Source organism: Chamaea fasciata, unplaced genomic scaffold (assembly GCF_029207755.1).
Source record: "Chamaea fasciata isolate MVZ Bird 193981 ecotype frontalis unplaced genomic scaffold, bChaFas1.0.hap1 SCAF_17, whole genome shotgun sequence".
NCBI lineage: Eukaryota > Metazoa > Chordata > Aves > Passeriformes > Sylviidae > Chamaea > Chamaea fasciata.
The window spans coordinates 775463-795521 of NW_027094102.1; the positions used below are offsets into that span (position 1 = coordinate 775463).

General features: G+C 52.8%; 1 protein-coding gene across 1 annotated transcript; it reads right to left on the bottom strand.

The window, feature by feature from the left end:
• Positions 1–11324: 11324 nt before the first annotated feature.
• SPATA2 (spermatogenesis associated 2) lies at positions 11325–19946 on the bottom strand. The gene is made up of 3 exons (XM_066198572.1): positions 19855–19946; positions 16413–16842; positions 11325–15094 (listed from the first exon to the last, which is right to left on the bottom strand). The coding sequence occupies exons 2-3, from the start codon at positions 16728–16730 to the stop codon at positions 13838–13840; spliced, it is 1575 nt and encodes a 524-aa protein (XP_066054669.1). The 5' UTR covers positions 16731–16842; positions 19855–19946; the 3' UTR covers positions 11325–13837.
• Between the last annotated feature and the right edge of the window lie 113 nt (positions 19947–20059).

The window sequence follows — 20059 nt, forward strand, 5'->3', positions numbered from 1 at the left end:
TGCTCATGCCAGACCCTCCTGCTCCACCCTGAGGCTGCCTCTCCTGCTCCCCAGCTGCTCCCGGGGATGGGGTGTCACTGCTGCACAGGTGAGAGGGGACAGTGCAGCCCAGCTGCTCCCGGGGATGGGGTGTCACTGCTGCACAGGTGAGAGGGGACAGTGCAGCCCAGCTGCTCCCGGGGATGGGGTGTCACTGCTGCACAGGTGAGAGGGGACAGTGCAGCCCAGCTGCTCCCGGGGATGGGGTGTCACTGCTGCACAGGTGAGAGGGGACAGTGCAGCCCAGCTGCTCCCGGGGATGGGGTGTCACTGCTGCACAGGTGAGAGGGGACAGTGCAGCCCAGCTGCTCCCGGGGATGGGGTGTCACTGCTGCACAGGTGAGAGGGGACAGTGCAGCCCAGCTGCTCCTGTCAGAGGTGCCCTGTGGTGTCCCTGCCCAGCCTTGGCACAGCATTTCTGAACTCCAGATGGTGGCAGAAACCCGAAACTCGTATCCCCCTGACTCTGAGAAACCACCAGCTCACACCAGACACGGCCCTTTCTGGGAGCACCGCACTCAATGCTGGCAGCAAACTCTGGCAGTGTTTGAAACAGAAATGAGGCTTTGAGAAGCACCGAAATCTGCCTGAGTTTGGATCTCCTGCCCTGTGCTGGAAGGCACCCACAGCAAGAATTTGTAAGTGCACCAGTGTCATGAGGCGTAATTTAAAATTTCCAAAACACCTTAACGTCACTAGCCAGAGATCTGTTCTGAATGTTTAATTCTTATTTATCACAGTCTAGCCAGAAAATCAGCCAGCAGCACACAAACGGGAAGGGAACCATTGTCACACACCGCAAGAGAGATGTTCAGCCCTTTCATTAAAGAGCAGCGGCAGATTCAGAGAGAACACGTTCATGCTCGGGCGGGGGCTCAGCTGCAGCCTCAGGGACCGCGGTCATTCGTATGCAAACGGCAGCGATGAGACATGAATCAGTGGCAGCACAGGTGTGCAAAGGAGAGATTTGGACGCACGCTTGTCTCCTACTAAGAGGGTGGGGATACTTTTCTCTCTTGCATCCCTGGTTTGCTCCTGATGAATAAAGCGCCGTGTACTGCAAATTGCTCCCAGTAATCAAGCCAGGAGAGGCAAAAACAAAGTGACAAGGAGCAGGGATCCAGGGCTCAAGTGGCAAAACCTCTCTAAGGATATTGTGCTCAAAAAAAAATCACGTTATCAAAACAATTCATGAAAGAGAAAGGCTGGAATAATCACCTTGTGCTGGCCGGGGAAGGTGGAGACTCTGGGGGCAGCCCTGCTCTTCACGGCGTGTCATACCTGTCCTCTTCCCATCGTCTCTCAGGCAGGTGGGCAGGAACTGGAGCTCACCCGGGAGCAGGAGGAGCAGAGGAAGGGCCTGGCAGGGCCCTGCAGCACATCTCCAGAGGGAAATCCAAACCCCTGTGCAAAGGAGGGCACAGTGCGGGGGTGACCAGAAACAGCCCAGCCCCATAAAGGGTCCCACTGCCCGCCTGGGAAGGGCACGGCACCCCGAGGCAGCTGCGCTGCTGCATCCAGCGTTGCCCAGGGGCTGGAAGGAGCCTCGTCCTTCAGCCGAGAGAACCATTGGCCCGTGGGTGTACTCACGGGAGCACAGGGACAATTGGGAGGAAGTTATCTCCACACTCACCTGGATTAATGACGCGGGAACCCCCCAAAGGAGGGACCTGCAGGCACAAGAGGCTCCGTGCACACACAGAGGCTGTCTCCAGCCCGAGGCCAGCGCTGGCAGCTGCGGGGAGGGCAGAGCTCCGTTTGGAGCAGAGGGGCAGCAGCAAGCAGCCACGGGAGGGGCAGGGAGGTCTGATGGCCTCACTCACTTGGCCAGCCAGCTCCAGGGTCAGAACCCAAGGGGAAATCCTGCCCAGCATCTTTGTAAGGATTCACTTCTGCCTCGTTCGATGTTCCTTGTGCACAGCTGCAGCCCAGACAACCCTGAGGTGATGGAGAGGCTTCAGGTGCGACCCCCAGGAGGACTCACTCCTCTGCCTGCACCTTGTACGGGCACAAAAGGCCGTGTGAGGCCAAACAATCCACCCTGAACCATCCCTCACCGGCTCACAGGCTGTGCCCGTGGTGCAGCTGAAGGTCTGTGCTGAGCAAACACAGAGTGGGGCTGAGGGGGGCTTTGGGCTCCGCTCCCGTGGCTGGGCTTGCCCCCTGCAGAGAGGCCCAGGGGGCCAAACACAGCCCAGACCCTGTCAGTGTGGCATCTCTGTGGCGTCTTAGAGAAGTGTCATTGTCCCCACTTGGCAGAAAACTTGTGAAGATCAGTCTGAGAGGTCTCCAAGCCAGGCAGCTGCAGCTAAAACACTGCACAGCACCGCTCTTGGCTTCCACTCAGACCACAAGAGCATTTCATTCTAGAGAGCAAACACGCAGCAGAGGCTCAGAGCACTGATTTCAATTGCGTTAATAGAGCAGACAGTGTCCTAAGCTTTAGAACAGACAGAGCACAACACAATCAACGAGGGCAAAAATATTTCCCTAAAAGCATGCTCCTAACATCTGACCTCAATCACAGCAGATTGAAAGATGGACTCGGTCAGATTTATTAAGACAAAAACGATCACCATAAATAGGCACAGAGGAAGATTTGGTAAAAAAAAAAAATTGCCTGAATGCAGAGTGAGGTTCTCTGCAAAGCCTCCTCCCCTCACGGCCCCCTCTGGTTATTTGGCTGGGGTGCACCAAGGCAGTCACAGTACATCACACTGATGAAATTAATCAGGAAAGCACTGCTCCCAGTCCTATTGCGCTCGCTTTTCATGGATCATGTCACCTCCCCAGGCCTCTGCTCCCCACCTGCAAACAGCATTAGTGGTGTTTATTTCCCACAGCGTGGTGGGAGGTTCTGCTCATTACCTGTCTGTGCAGGGCTCTGAAATCTGCATGCAGGGAGTTTTTCAGCACAGCAGCCGCAGTTCCTCCTTTAGCGTCTCCCAGGCACGTTTCATACCTGCTAATCCCACCCATCAGTGTGTTGTGCCTCACCCTCAAGTGACTCCCAGGTGTCTGTGTCCATTGCTTCCTGTCTCTGACATTAAAGGGAAGGGAGAATCCCCACACTTGTCTGACGAGATCTAGGCCCACTGGCTGCTTTTATCAACCCATATTCTCCCACTGCCTTGTGTTCTCATCTGATTTTCTAGATGAGACGCCAGATTCTCGCCTAGCCCAGCTGAGGTCACACACACACACACACACAATTTCCTGAGCACTGAAGAGGCAGCTCAGCATCTCTGCAAGTGGGTCAGGGAGGGATCGGAGGGGTGACATTTAGCTAGAAACAATGCTGGGTGTTGGCATTCACGTAGGACAGACCCGAGCCACACATGCTGCTACCCAACTTCCTGCCATCTGCACACCCAACTTTCAGCTTGATGTTAAACAGACACCACTCCCATGCTTGTACACCGAGCTGGAGGCATGAGGTAACACATATGCTGCTCTTGAGATGCGCTTCCCCCCTCACAATGTGTGCCTGTGACTGTAATGGAAATATCCATTAAATCTACGCATTTCTGTGCGTGTATTTGGCTTTTCAGTGCCACCCACAATTCCCGGTGCCTGCATTTTCTGCCTTCTCACATCCCACTTGTCCGCTCTGCTGGGAGTGCTGCCTGTCTCCTGAAGTCCGGCTGGCCAGGGTTTAACCCTTCCCTTTCAGGATCCTGGCCAGGCTGTGAGTCCTGCCCAGGTCCTGACAGGGACTGCAAATCATCCCTGGGGGCTGGATCCCCCCGACCTCAGCAGAGCGACCAGGCTGCTGCCCTGCCCCTTCCCCTGCCAGGAGGGCACCTCAGCCCCTGCAGACAACTTCAGGGGGAGGCTGGAGCCCAGGGCAGCAGGGAAAGGCGTGGAGGAAGGAGCTGCAGGTCCTGGGTCAGCCTTGGTGGTGGAAGTCTGGAAAGCAGAGGGCACAAACCCCAAAACCAGCCAGGCAGCGCCCAAAGCTACAAAGAGCCCCCCAGAGAGCCTGTGGCTGTCCCAGCAGGACACCTGACACTGCCTGCAAACACCACTGCAGAGGAAACTCCTCCTGCTCACGGCTCCTTCACAGCCAGGACAAGGGCTGGGTGGTGGGGATGGGGCAAAGGTCCCTGCGCTCCGGGAGGTTCTCTCAGAGGAGCAGATGTGCTCACATCGAAGAGCGCTTTAGTTCAGCCACTGGCAGCCTAGTACAGCACAGCCTTCCACCGCAGAGTGTCCCCCGTGCCTCCCACCTGCCTGCTTCCCCAGCAAATCCGGAACCGAGGGCACTGCCACCATCCACGGGGCCCATTCGACCTGCAAATCTCATTTCCTGCAAAATCTCTGCAGGTGTGCAGCCACGTCCGCCAGCATCCACCACGGCTCACCTTGGAAAAGTGGAACCAGCTCAGCCCAGCCCGGCACAGCCAGGAGCACAACCCCTCTGGCACCCAGCTGCACACAGCCCGTGCTCTCTCAACACACCACAAAAAAAAAATCTGCATCTTGCTCAGAACATCGTGGAGAGCCACAGGGACCTGCACCAAGCCCTCCTGTCTCCCAGCTCTGTTTCCCAACCCTGAGAGCAGCTGCATGCCACACACTCCGGAGTGAATTCCTTAAATTTTTGCTTCATTCTTTTCTAATGCTCAAAGTCTACTTTGTACACGTACAGACAGTATCCTACCAAGTTATTTTATTTCCAAGCTGTGAAAGGTAAATTTCCATTAAAAATGCATCAATTTAAACGGATCTTCAGCTAGACTTTCAAATTGTTCCTAATTGATATTCCCTTTGAAATCTATCAACTTTCTTTGCCGCTACCTAGCTTTTCTGCATTGGACTGTAAAACTGGTATTTTTAAGGAACAGTCACTTTTGTGTGCAGTAATCAGAGACCATTATCAGGCTCAATTTTTAAGCCGATTTTTCCTCCTCTTCCCTGAAGGACTGTCAGGCCAATAACTTTCTCCCCTTATCTTCCTACCCATTCTCCTCCTTGGCACTGGTGTAATTGCTTTCCCACATTTCTTCACTCCACGGCCTGACAGTTCCAAATGAGCCCTCCCCACCTGTGGCCTTATCCAGCATTAATTCTGCCCCCCAGTTCCTCTCCCTGTTGCACAGATGAGGTTTAACCACGAGCAGCCAGTGCCCCCCAGCACAGAGCAGCCGGGCTGGGGAGCCAGCCTCTGCTCTTGGGGTGAAGCCGTGATGACAAGACAGTGTCCCCACGTCCCCAGGGCAGCTCGGGGCCCCAGGCTTGGAAATGAACATTTTCCCTGATCACAACCCCACTCAGAAACCTAAATGAGGTTTTCCCTGATCACAGCCCCACTCAGAAACCTAAATGAGGTTTTCCCTGATCACAGCTCCACTTGGAAACCTAAATGAGGTTTTCCCTGATCACAGCCCCACTCAGAAACACAAATGAGGTTTTCCCTGATCACAGCCCCACTCAGAAACCTAAATGAGGTTTTCCCTGATCACAACCCCACTCAGAAACACAAATGAGGTTTTCCCTGATCACAACCCCACTTGGAAACCCCTGTGCTCGCTGGCAGCAGGGAGCTCCTGGCCAAACACGAGTGGAAATCAGGCTCCCCCTCAGGAAGGTCCCTGTGGGGCAGAGCTCTGTCAGTGCTGCAGGGACAGCTCCTGCCCCTCGGGAGGAGGGAGGATCTGAACCTCCTGCACTGAGCCGGAGCTCTCCACAAACACCACGTCCCTGGGAGTGCCAAGGGAGAAACTGGGACGTGACTTTCAGTTTGACAGGGAAGGTGTCTGCTGACAGTGAATGAATCTCCTTGTGACTTCAAGCTTTGCTGGGGAAAAAAAAAAAAAAAGAGACAAATTCTAAGCGCCATGGAAATAAAAATATCCCGTCAGTCCGTTTTACCCTGTCACTCTGAACAACGCAGGGCTTGTTTTCAGGACTACTTCTCACATGTCCGTCTGATTTCTGAGCAGGAACCCACAGCGCCGAGGAGTGACACAAAAATCACAGCCCCTGGCCATTATTTGGTCATATGGAAAATATTCCACCAAGGAAATAACGTCCTTCACCGGAGAGCCTGGGTGATAAGCTGCAGGCAGAAAAAGCAGAATCAAATCAGTGTCAAATCCACATTCACTCCAAAGACTCGTGAGCATCCTGCTTGTGCTCAGTAAAAGTCATTTTGCCAACAGGCTTTGAGCCTGTTGAAAAGCAGGAAGCACAATGAAGGGAAAAAAGGGATTTTTGCATCATGCACTGAAACACACCAGAAGATTCCTACAACCTGCCCTGAGATACAGCCAGGAGGCAAATCCAGGGATTATACCTGGGTTTGAACAACAGCAGGAACATTTCTGTTCAATCCTGCCTAGCAGACAGAGTTCTTGGTGCCAGAATCCTGTAGGTTTTGCACTTCTGCAGCTGTGTATTGCTTCCTAGGGTCTCCCACCTTTCTTTCCCTCAAATCTTGTTTACAGACCTCACAGTGTTTCAGCATATCTCAAAAATTCTTCCTCAGCTTCTCATCGTACTACAAAACCCCTGCAGGGCGAGACCAGACAGACAATAGGTCCCAGAAGTATCTGGACCACTGCAACATTTATCAGGTTGTATTTTAAGCTGTGAGCACTGGACCGGGGAGAAAGAATTTAAGTCCAGCTGCAGGCAGAAAATCCACGGACAAATCTAAAGACAAATTCTAAAGACAAAATTTGTGCAAAAAGCTTTTGGTGTGAGTTTCCAACACCTGAACACCGCGCCTTCCTTTATGATGAAGGAAAGCTCTTGGACAGGAGCATCATTTTATTAAGCAGCACATAATGCTCACTGTAGTATAGACAGCAGCACAGTTATCATGCTCTATTTCACAGCATTAAAAATGAGCTGTTCTCCAAGCAGGAGAAATCTTCATATCAAAGATTCAAACACCACAGGCTTCGAGGCTGTCAAAAGAGATTATTTTAATTTTTGATACGCCTCTAAGTAGTCCAGGACTTCAGGAGTCACAATGGAAAGTGAGTCAGACCTTGATTCCTGCAGGAGGCACAGGTCCTAGAGGAGTCCAAGTGAGGGGAGGTTTGGAAGGCTCCACGTGGCAGACTCTTCCAGAGCCCAGCCATGATCCATGAGGAGAGAACACATTTCAGATGTGAGCACATCTCAGATGTGAACACATCTCGGATGACTCACTGCTTCTCCACCTGAATGCTGAAATACAGGAGTAAGAAAGGGGGAAAGAGGGATTTCTGAGACTGACCTTTGAAGTCTGATCCCTGAAGATGCAAAGCTCTCCCTGGTAGGACAAGGACCACACACAGACCAAACGTGCTCTCCCACCCTCCAGGGCTCACCCGCACTAAGTCTCATTTCTGTCACTGATTTACATGAAGAGGTTTTGTGTTCTCGGGCTGAAATTCTCCACTGGAGACCTCGGAGTGGGTGACAGAGTCTGGCAGCATCCTCTGCTGCAGCCTGTCCCTTTGCTGCTGGGGTCACCACAGCCTCCAGCACTTCTTGGGGAGACACCGGAGGAAACATCCCCTGAAACAAGGAACAAAGTTTCCTTAGGTGCTTCTCAACACAAGACCCAAAATGTCAGCTCGTTTACACGGAGGGAGTATCTGTAACAACCTGTACAGCAGGAAACACCATTCCCGTGTCAGGACACTCCTCTGCCACCAGGCTTCACCTCACTCCTCGAAGTGAGCTTCCCACCCTTCCTCCCTTTAACTGCAGCCTTGCCCACCCCTGGGTTTGCTGCAGCAGCTGTTCATCGATCTCCTCCCGGCTCCTGAGCTGATCTCACTGCCCCAGGCCAGTGTCACAGCGCTCTGTCCCCCTGCACAAGGCTGTGCCCAGCCCAGAGTGCCACCCCCGGCCACTGCCCAGGACCTCACAGCAGAGCACAAACCAGACGTGCTCCTTCTCGCTCCTGCCATTGGAATCATCCCTCAGAGCAGCTGCTGCCACTGGGCTCTGGAGAATGAGAGGATTTGGTCACAGCAGAAGGTGCAAGAGCAGCTGCTCTCAGGGGTTCTACTTCTCCAGGAGGGAGAGGCAGAGTGTGGGGAACTGAGCCCCTCTCCCCCTCGCTCCCCAAAAAAGGAGAAGCAGAACATATGCACACAGCCCACTGATTTCTGCCGAGGTGGCCCAAAGCCAGCATATAAAGCAGGCTGGGAACAGCTCTGAGAGCACATCTCAATTAATGCCACGGGAAACAATGCTACAGACGCTGGCAGTTTCAGGGCCAGGAACAAAATACAAAGCAAAAAGGGCTGGAAATGGCATTGTCCCCTCAGTGCACACCCCAGGACAGAAAAACGAGCTCTCACTAGCACTTCCCAAGGGTAACTGAGCTCCTGGGGAGGTGTTCCACAGCAGCGCTGAGCTGACCCCTCCAGACACAAGGGCTGACCCCGAGCTGAGGAAACACCCTTGGAACAGGAGATGGGGCAGGGGCTGTCCTTGTCCCCTTCTGCTTCTGCCACTTGGTCAGCCCATGCATGCTGTGGCCAGCAAATCCCCACAGACCCTCCTCTGTGGGCACACAGGAGAGGAGGAGGAAGAGGAGGAGGAGGAGGAGGAGGAGGCCTCCTCTCCATGGCAGGCTGCCCTGTGGGAAGGCTCACCAGGGATGTACCAGCCAGCAGAAGCGCCCTGCGATGTAACCAGGCTGTTCCTCCTCGACTTGCTGGATGGCAGCACGTCCCATCACCAGCTCACTTGTGCGTTCGGGGTTTGCACACGTGCAGTGGTGGAGTCACACACAGACGGCTCCCTCAGCAAAGGCAGCTCACCACGACTGCCCATGCTTTAGAGGGGCAAATCCCAGGGGAGGCAGTTACATCCAAGCACCTCGACACAAAGCTACAGAGCAGGTCTGACTTACTTTGGGAGAAAGCAGCCTTTTTCTCTAAGGATTTGATGAGCGCTTGTGGGTTGATTTTTCTTTTTCTTTTTTTAAAGCAGGTTGATGATGAAAAATCTCAGAACAGTATGACTCTCATGAGAATGATTTCTAAAGCAGGAAGCATGACAGCCCCACACCCACAGCAGCAGAAGCAGCTGCCACACACAAGTTGCCAGGGCTGCTCCTGCGCCACTTCCAGCCATTGGAACTCTGACACTGCCTTCAGTGAAGAGACCTGCACGGGGCAGAGTTAACTCAAAGCCCAGGTAAGACAGGAAAAACAACTGGGAGCTATTTCCCAAGCCAGAAGGCATTTCACATCCCCATCTCAAAGTAGGAACTGTGTATGACAAAGCCCAGCCTGAGCAGAGGCTCCAGAATCGCCATCCCTCACATTCAGGATCTGCAGCGCTCAGAAAAGACCTCACCAATAAGAAATATCAATAATTGAAACAATCTCTAATCTCATGCAAGGTTTGCTGCAAAATGACTTCAGTGCCTCTGAATGCTGGAAGAGAAATTTCTTCTTGATGCCAAGGGGGGGGGGAAAAATAAATCAGAGCAGGTTGCTTCATTTTTATCTGGAACATTTCCACCTGTCCACCTCTTTTCTGCACAAAAAGCCTTTCCACGTCCACTGGCGGCCCGTGCCTGCACAGGGAGCTGCTGGGTGTCCAGATGACTTTCTGGACCCTCTGCTCTGCCAGCAGGGAGAGGACGGAGGCAGCAGCGACCAAAGCCCCGACGCTGCTGTTCCCGGGGTAAAAAACACAACCCCGGCTCTCCGGAGGGCTCTGGCAGCAGTGAAAGCAGCGGCAGGGGACAATCGGGAGCGGTGGGATTGTCCCCCGGGACAGCTCCCAGGGGCTGTGTGACAGTGAAAGCAGCGGCAGGGGACAATCGGGAGCGGTGGGATTGTCCCCCGGGACAGCTCCCGGGGGCTGTGTGACAGTGAAAGCAGCGGCAGGGGACAATCGGGAGCGGTGGGATTGTCCCCCGGGACAGCTCCCAGGGGCTGTGTGACAGTGAAAGCAGCGGCAGGGGACAATCGGGAGCGGTGGGATTGTCCCCCGGGACAGCTCCCAGGGGCTGTGTGACAGTGAAAGCAGCGGCAGGGGACAATCGGGAGCGGTGGGATTGCCCCAGGCCGGGCATTGCTGTGTCTGGAAATCCCCGCTCACAGCCCCGGGGCACAGCTACAGAAAAGCTTTTCCGGGGGAACACGAGGAAGTGTGAAAAGAGGAAAAGTCCTTACAGCCTTGGACAAACACAACCACATTCTGTGATGTGCAGGAGGAATCACAGAACACCCTTCACAGATAACAAACGGGGACGTTTGCAGCCCGGCTCAGTTGCTGCTGAGACACCACGATGATGATCAGCTGAGAGGCCGAATTCCCTCTGGCTTCAGAGCCGAACCAGGTACACCAAGAGTCACCCCCTGCTTTCCTCCCAGTCTCCCTGGCAGTGTAACAATTATCACCGTGCTCAGATTAGCTCCTAAACAAACTTGTTTCTAAACAAACACAGGAAAGGCGAATCTCTTCCCTTATAAACATTCTACAGCACAGCTGGAAACGTGCACCAAATGCTCGTAACCCAGAGCCATCTTCCAGAAAATAACTTCAAGGAGCTGTCAGCTCAAATCACCACATCTGAACTACTTAACCGTGTGTGGAACCTTGAAGCTTCTGTTGAAAGCCAAAGAAGCAGCAAACAAGCTTAGAGGTCTGTAATCAGAGATGCCAGACAGCAGGACAGCTCACAGCCTTGTTTTACAGCACCAGAAATACATCAGCTTGAGAAGAATCACAGTGTGAGGCAAGATTTCCTGCAGGAATATCAGAGTTACCCGAAGCCTGATTTTTATAATCCTCCCTGGTACTCCCAGTAATCACAACAGATCATAAAACACTTGCAGAAAAGGCACTTCAGCATTCACCTGACATGCTTTTCCACACGAGGACCAAACAAAAAGAACGATGTGGTTTGGAACTTGAGGAGTTCTCCTGCTCCGGAGCTAGCAGGATGCAGAGGGAGGCAGAAGGCCTAAGTGCCAAAACGCACCTCAGCAGTACCACACATCTTCTGGGAGACGCAGCTGCCCTCGGGAAGCTTCGTCAGGCAAGTGCCAGGGAGAGGCAAGGCTGGGATCCACAGAGGGAGCTCCACAGGGCCCCAGACCCTGCTGGCAGCCCGGCTGAGCCTGCTGCAGGCTGCCAGCCCGGCTCACATGCTCCACGAACACTGAGTCATGCTGCTCAGGCTGGGGAAGGAAGGGGATTTCTCTGAGCAGCTCTGCACCGAGCAGGCAGCACGCCCAGCCCCAGCCCAGGGCATGCAAACGCAGGGGTGAACAGACAGCCACATGCACACGCCACTTTAAGAAAAGAGTTAAGCCTTTTCTTAAAGGCCTCTTTATTTTTAAATTCCTCCTTCAAAACATAAATTAATCTTAAACAAATCAGATGCAAACCACCTGCATTTTAAATTCGCATATATTTTACTGTATCAATCACAGCAACCTCATACAGTAAGATACACAAAAATAGAGCATGGTATCACTTCAATTCAACACAGGTTTGTACTACAGGATTCCATGACATATATACAGAGGACTTCTCTTTTTTTTTTCAGGGCAGGTACAGCACCTGCCCTGGTCACCGTAAAAATTACGTGGCATCACAGTTTTAGTTATTCACTGTAGTGTGAGGAGCCAGATGGAAATTGAAGTGGTGAACTAGAAGATACACCGTAGAGCAGCCAAACAGGCATGACACTGCAGAAGGTGAACAAAACCCAAAGAGCCACCGAAATGAAAACCACCCTCAGACTGCCTTTTAATAGCAAAATCGTTTTTAAATTCTTCACTATATACATAACGTATCTACATTTGTGTCATATTTATATATATATATATATTTATAAAAAACATACAAGATTGAAAACCTTAAAATCATTCACTTAAGCAATATTCACCCCAACCTTCAGGGTCAGCAAGGCAGTACTTGCCCTTGACACTATGCTCAGTTGCAGTCCCTTGATTCAGAATTTCCCTGATTGTTAAACGAACGCTGTTCACTTTGTTTCTTAGTGCAAACTGGACAGTAACTTATTGTTCTCAGCCCTCTGTAAGACCCAGGTTTCATCTGATTTCCATAATTCCTCTGACACCCAGTTATGGCTAAAATTATTTTAGCTATTTTACAACACTAGCCTATGTAATTTTCCCCTCTACCTACCTGAAGCCCCTCCCCACCCCAAAAAATGTAAGACAAACATTCATTCATGCATGTTCCTGTCACACAGGGAGTGATGGACATTGAAGCTGAGAAGCCTAGACTCTAACAGTGATTAAAAACCCCAAAGTGAATCATTTCAGTGCAAAGTGGACTACAGAGTTTACATCTCAGCTAGAGTTCTTTACAGGTATTTTAAACACATTGAATTCTGCACATCAGATTAGGTTGCCTGATACTTTGTGCTAACTAGCTATAGTTGGAATAAGGGAGTTAGGACTCTCAGGGGTTTTCTTTTAGTAAAAAACTGAAGTCTATTCATAACCAGGTGGTGTTTGGGGGGTCAAACTGTACAGAGCCCAACACGGGGGAGTCCTGGATCTCAGCCAGGGTTCCCAAGTGCTACAGCAAGAGACAAAGGTCATTATCTGAGTCACATCCAGAACTGATGGGTTCACTTGAACAGGAGTCACAAATGAGCTCTGAGTTTTAACCAGGCTTTACTTGCTGGACTACACTACAGACAGACTGGCAGTGAATTTGGAAGCAAGCAGAACATTGACACCTACAACTGCCATAACCACAAAGAAAAAGCGTGCACTGAGAGCAAAATCCTGCAATTCTTAGACAAGACTCCACTCAGACGAGTGGCAGCCTTATCAGAGGTTAAAAAAAAAAAGTCAGATTAAAACCCAAGAACTGATCAGAGCCAAGAACATCATTCTGCCACAGTGGCTATAATAAGCTATGAAATACAGTACAAGGAAAAACAAAAAGTCACCTGAACAAATAACCCAGAGAGACTTCATAGTTATAATGATTCTACCACTTTTAAGAACTCAACATATTAAATATTTATTAAAAATAAACCGTTTCCAAATCACCTATTTACAGTACAAAGAACAGTACTTAAACCATGTGCAACAGAAAGAAAACGGACACTCATCTGAGAGGACAACACTCCAGGCATCATCTGAGTGACACAGATACAGGATCACCTCTTTAAAATACCATACAGTGAAACCCGGGAGGATGATATTGGCAACACTGGAAAATAAAGCACATGTTATCCAGAGTCAGGTTATATAAGCTCGAGATAAACAACCAGGGGAGAAGGAGGAAACAAAGACAAAAGGAAGAGAGGTTCGCATTTTGGAGATCAAGAAATGCAGACACACATCAAAAAAATAGTCCTTGTTGGCAAAACAAGCCATTCACATATTTCCTGCACGTTTTGAAGTCACACTTTATCAAAAACTGGCAGTGGTTTCATCGCTCGTAGAAAATGAGAATCTCAATTCTCCGACTTTTATTTTCAAACACTGCCTGGTTTTATTTGGGCAAGATATGATATAATAGGAAGGTATGATGTCACTTTTTAAAAATACAACAGCTGCCAAGTTTTAAGGAAAAAATGTGCTCTTCTCCCCCATTTAAGTTGAAAAGCAACGCTCATTTAGGAGTTACCTAAATTATAGCAGCATGAAATCTAAATGGATCTGCAGCATCTGTGAAGCCACAAAAATCAAGAACTGGCACCTGATCACCGAACCATGGCTCCAAATATCTGGACACGTGATTTTGGCAAGAGGTCAGCGTGAAGTCAGAACACGAGTTAGGATAGCCCTTTCCTCTCTCCCCCTTTTCCCTCCCTTCCCCAACAGACCGAGGCAGTCTATCTGTAAACCACGTGGGACAGCTGGGATGATTTATAGTTTAACTGGTTGTTGGGCAGGAACCTGTGCAGGTCGCTCTTCCTGCAGCACGGGTCGTAGTAGTAGGCGTTGAGGCAGGAGTCACACGAGACCTTGGAGCAGAACGTGCACGTGTTGGCCGCTCCCGAGCGGTTGCAGAAGCCGCAGCGCGAGGTGCCCGCAGCCTTGGGCTTGGAGCTGAACTGAGCAGCTCTGTCTTGGCTCTGAGTCTGGGATGTGTACTGGGATTTCTCCCTCAGGGCCGGCGCGGCAGACAAGCCGTCGCTGGGGAGAGCTTTGATGGAGTAGGAGCTCTGCTTCACGGCCGGGTACTCCTGCCTGGAGCCGAACAGGCTGTCACACTTCTGGCAGACAGAGGAGCCACAGGGTATGCCACAGTTCTGGCACTTGGAGGAAGCTGTCTCTTTGGCTAGGTGGGTGCGTTTGTGGTAAACGGGGTTGGCGTCGCTCTTTAGCAGCCACACATCGGGCTTGTTGATAGCGTCCTGTCTTTTAAAATTCAGCACGCTTCTAGAATCGGGCTCGGTGTACAAATCTAAGTCCTCTTGAGCAGAAAAATAGGAGCTGTAAGGGACATTTGTTCTTAGCATGCCATTGTGATGAGAGGAGGTGGGCAGGTATTCATCGGAACACCCGTGAGGGGAGCTGGACATGGCCAGCAGGGAGGGCGACGGACGGATAATTTCATCTTTGATGTCGTCCTCCGCGTCGACCAGAATGGGCTCCTTCCTGAGGCTCAGCGAGCTCATCAGGGGCGGCTTCTTGCTCTCCCAGTAGCTGTCGTAGGTGTCCACGGACTTGGAAGGCTTGCTGACCTTTGGCTTGAAGTAGTCCTTGGCGGCGCGCTCGCTGGCGGATTTCTGGAGCACCATGCGCGCCATGGAGGCGTTGAGGCTCTCCTTGCACTCCAGGCGCCGCCGCAGCGCCTCCGAGCAGCCCCGCACGTCCTCCCCGCTGCTCCTGCGCTCGTTGAGCACGTCCAGCTCCGAGTAACCCTTGTCCTTCACCTGCAGGTGGATCTCCAGCAGCTGCTCGCACTCCACCTTGGCCAGGAAGAGCTCGAAGGAGATCATCTTCACCTGGATGGAGTCCACCTGCTCTTTGAGCCTGAAGGTCGTTGCCAGCTCCTGCACGTAGCCCATGTAGTTCAGGATCTGCCTGACATCATCCTCCGTGAGGGCAGACTTCACATAATAAACAAAGGGTCCAGTGTAGGTCTAAGGGGGGTGTGGGGGGATAAAAGGAAAACTAGGTTAGAAATTCAGCGCTGGACGAGATGTTCAGATAATTCGGTGACAGAGACCGTGTAATTAAACACAATAATAACCACTCTGAACACATGCAACTGCCTTGGCAAGATGAGCTCGATTTCTGCATCCCTCCTGCTCAGCAGATGGAAATTCCACATGAGGGAAATTCAAAGTAGGAGAGTTTTTCATTCAATTTAAAATCCTGATTAGCATAATGTCCTCCCTGGTGATTTAAATCACTCTGCTCTGCACTAACGTTAACTTTAATGCACACTGGACATGTCTGAATTTACAGAGAGTCTACCATGAAAGGCAACAAGGCCAGGATTTTGGGAACTACCCCAGCCAGGGACAAGCTGGAGCTGACAGGAGCTCAGAATTACTGCAGGAGTGCCAAACTCCTCTGCAATTCAGCTTTAAATCTACTTGAGGTGCACACTTTTTGTTTACTGTCACCACACAGTTTCAAATGTCAGTTTTATTTAATATTAATTCAAAAACTTCCACTAAAAGAGCCCCAAAAGCAGAGACATGAGTTTCAGCAAGCTGAAACACCCTCAGCATGTGGCACAGCTGAGGGACATGCTCAGCCTAGTTCAGCCTGTTCTGGGCGCAGGCAGGAGCAGTCTGCCCATCACAGGCAAAGATAAAACACAAAACTCAAGAGCAGAGAGCTCCCAAGGGGACTTCAGCACCCAAGCCCAGCAGTGAGTTCCCACTTTCCTCTCTGGGAACCTGCCTTAGGCAGATACATCTGAAAGCACCTTAAAATCAAAGTATCAGGAACTGAGCACTGACAAGCAGACCAAAGGTATTCTGAAAACAATTCTTTTGCAGAAGTTCCTTCACCATTATCACAGAACTTGTGGGAGCCTCGGCAAGGCATCCACTGGGTTTAATACTCGTGTCCTGTAACAGCTGTGGTGAGACAAATCAAACTCTGAGTCACCTGAAATCCAGCCTGACCACTCACCAGAGTGAAAGCCTCTCCAGGGAGGAATAAAACAGTGCAGCAGGGGAGGCTGAACAACGACCTTAAATAAGCTCTTGTACTTAACACACATTCTAATTGCAGATAGTGCTTGTACTTCTGCCCTGGGGATACTCTCACCAGCACAGACTTCACTTATTTTACACAGAAACGGCTTCTGTTTACCAACTGTATAGAGAGAAATATATATATATATCTCATGCTATAAAAGGAAAAAAAGCCTCTAAAGGAAATGTGTTCACAGAAAGAAAAAGAAATCATGTTCTCACCATGGCTACATAAAAAAAGTCTTACCTTAATGTTTTTGAATTCCTTTTTCCAGGGGTACAGAAAGAGATTAATCCCAACTGTCTCGAGCATGTTGAATGCATTATGGAGACAATGTAAACTCGAGGATTTCACAGATCTTAGCGAGTTCTCAGCCATCTCGTAAAACTTTATCAGCCGGAATCGATAAAAGGGATCCATTTTGGGAAGGCAGAGTAAGGCTGCTGCTGCCACCCGCAAGTACTCATCGTTGATAGGACGCTGCTTGTTGTCAGAGGCGTTCAGCTTGCACTCGTGGAACTGGACATACTTCCTAAATAAATCGTCCTTGTATTTTGTATCCATTGAAATCGGATTTTCCCTGGCGCCGGGGGCAGCTACCTCCTCTCTCTCATGGTTATTTGGCAGTGGGTTGGGTATCTGGCATCAGGGATCTTCAGCTGTCCTGGAATAAAAACTGAAAACAAGCACAGGTCAGCCCAGGTGCACAGAGCCCAGATGTCCCCAACCCCTCGGGGCTGTGTGACACAGAGCTGCAGCTCCCCCACGGCCTCTCCAGGACTCTGAAAAGGCACAGCAGACACAGAAGTGCCACTGTCCTGCTTGCCAACGTCATTCCCCACTCCTCTTCCAGGTCCCTGGCCACTTTTTGAAAGCATCTGCTTTCCCCCTGGCCTCTCGTGGCACAGGACTGTCCCTGGGCTGAGCAGGTTTATTCACTTTGCCTTTTGATTTCTCACATTTTCAAGGCCTTTGACAGCCACTGACATTCCTCCCGCAGGTACCCCCAGGGCAGCTGGGCCAGCTCTGCAGCCACCCCCAGAGGACCCACTGCTGCAAACCACAGCCCAAATTCCAGCTGAAGGCTGGCAGCTGCAAACCAAACGCCACCGAGATCTTTTCAGCAAAAAAGGTGCACCTTCCACCTTCAGCTGCTTTATGGGAAGAGAGTAAAATCATTTCTGTGTTTCTGTCATGCGCGCTTTTGTTTGCAGGGACAGTGATTTTATGGATACACCGATCTGCATCTTCAGTGCACTGAGCTCATCCAACAGCTGGTGACAAAAGAATGTCCCCAGTGCGGCTTTACCAGAGCCAAGGTAATTAACAGGCCAGCAGACTCCATCTGCAATGCCTGAGCAACCTGTGGTTAAAAAGCAGACCACAGGCTTTGTTTATTACACAGAAAGACAAACCGGCCCTTGACCCGAGGGGAGAGGAGTTGGAGAAATCAGTGCACTGTTTCAGATGTAGTCAGCCTCAAACAGCCCTTCAGAAAAGCCTTTTCACCCAGCACTAACTGCAGCTACCAGAGCACTGGTCGACACTCCTGTTAAAGGAAAATCACTGCTAGGGGCAAGTTCAGCTGAATGGAAGGAGCCAAAACACAAACCACCGACAACCAAGAGGCCAGGGAAACAACCAACCAACCAGATCACCAGCCTGGCAGTTAACACTCCTGATGAAAGGCTGTGCTCAGTGCCAGCCCCGTGTGGGGAAAGTTGAGTAGCAGTTCTGCTTCTGCTCCAAGGCACACGCGCTCCTGTCAAGAGACAGGCTGTGAATCACAGGAAGTGTGGAGTGCTAAATTAACATCTGAGCAGAAGGGCCAGGAGCAGCCCCGTCCCTCCCCGCGCTCCTCCGCGAGCTGTGCACGATGGAGCCTGTGGACAGAGACAGCAGAGCCTGTTCCTTGGCAGGAGGAGCTGCACACGAGAGCTGCAGGGAGAGATCTTTGTCTGGCACAAAACACCCCCAGGACACGGAGTGATGTCGTGCTGCCGAGGGGCCGGGCCCAGAACCCCGGCCCTGCCCTGCCCACCGCCAAACCCACCAGTGCTGGGCTACACCTGAGACACCTCGGGGTCAGCAGGTCCCCACATGACAGGAGAACCCTGCATCGAGGCTCCCAGGGCCTCTGCCAGCCTTGCCTGTGCCCCGTGCTGGGCACCTGAGCCAGGGCTGCCCTGGAACAGCACCCTGAGCTAGAGCAGAGCCCGTGAGCCCAGCCAGGGCTGCCCCAGAATAACATCCCGAGCCAGAACAGAGCCCACGAGCCCAGCCAGGGCAGCTCCAGAATAACATCCCGAGCCAGAACAGAGCCCACGAGCCCAGCCAGGGCAGCTCCAGAATAACATCCCGGGCCAGAACAGAGCCCGTGAGCCCAGCCAGGGCTGCCCCAGAATAACATCCCGGGCCAGAACAGAGCCCACGAGCCCAGCCAGGGCTGCCCCAGAATAACATCCCGGGCCAGAACAGAGCCCACGAGCCCAGCCAGGGCTGCCCCAGAATAACATCCCGGGCCAGAACAGAGCCCACGAGCCCAGCCAGGGCTGCCCCAGAATAACATCCCGGGCCAGAACAGAGCCCACGAGCCCAGCCAGGGCAGCTCCAGAATAACATCCCGGGCCAGAACAGAGCCCACGAGCCCAGCCAGGGCAGCTCCAGAATAACATCCCGGGCCAGAACAGAGCCCACGAGCCCAGCCAGGGCTGCCCCAGAATAACATCCCGAGCCAGAACAGAGCCCACGAGCCCAGCCAGGGCTGCCCCAGAATAACATCCCGGGCCAGAACAGAGCCCACGAGCCCAGCCAGGGCAGCTCCAGCACAGCACCCTGAGCCCGAGCAGAACCCATGCGCCCAGCCCTGCCCCAGCACAGCACCCTGAGCCCGAGCAGAACCCGTGAGCCCAGCCAGGGCTGCCCCGGCACGCAGAGCCCCCGGCAGCACACACCATCCATCCATCCATCCATCCATCCATCCATCCATCCATCCATCCATCCATCCCCGTGCCGGCAGCCCACCCCGCAGCAACATCCATGGTTACAGGCTGCCGATGCGAGCAGGCACGGATAAATATAGGTTTTAGCAGCACCCTAAATGACAGAACGCACAGAAGGAACAAGGCTGCTCTGCTGCAAAGCACTGACTCCAAACCTCTACGTTTCCTAGAGATGCAAGAATAATAAGTCCTGATCACAGGCCAGCGTCTGCTGTTGAGACAAGAGAACGTTTCTGTCCATCGCCAGGGTCAAAACCTCGCCCGAGGGAACCAACCGCTCCGACCACGCTGGAACACTGGGCTGTACAAAACCCCTGACAGCAGCAGGGCACAAACGGGGTAAACACAGCCTTCCCCTAGGGTTAACTCACACCTTCCCCTTCAGCACAGCCCTGTCTTACCGCCCCCGGGGCCAGAAACGCCCGGGGCCGGCACCCCCCGCCCCACAGCGCTCCCGGCCGGCAAAGGGCCCGGGAGCGGCGCCGGGCGCGGGCAGCCCGCGGACACACGCACCCGCCGGGGCCCGCCGGGGCCGGGACACTTGTTGCGGAGCCCCGGGACACCGCCCGAGCCTCCGCGGCGGCCCCGGCCCCGGCAGCTCCCGCCGCCCTCGCTGTGCCGCGGCCACGGCGCCCGCCCACCCGCCGGGGCTAAGCCCCCGCTGCGCGGCCTGTCCCGGCCCTCACCGCTCCGCTCCGCCGCCAGGAGCCGCTGCCCGGGATGCCGCCCCGGCGGAGGCGCGGGGGCCCGGCCGGTGCCGCGGACGGAGCGCGCCCGCCCTCACGGCTCGGCAGGGCCGCGGCGGCGGCAGCGGCGGCCCGGAAATGAACGGCGGGGCGGGAGCACTTCCGCCGCCTGACGTCATGGGGGCGGGGCGCCAGGGGCGGGGCG

Excerpts from the sequence above, each read along its gene's own strand:
- SPATA2 (XM_066198572.1), bottom strand. The coding sequence starts at position 16,730 with ATGGATACAAAATACAAGGACGATTTATTTAGGAAGTATGTCCAGTTC. Across the intron at positions 15,095-16,412 it reads AGGAATTCAAAAACATTAAG|ACCTACACTGGACCCTTTGT; the intron begins GTAAGACTTTTT and ends CACCCCCCTTAG.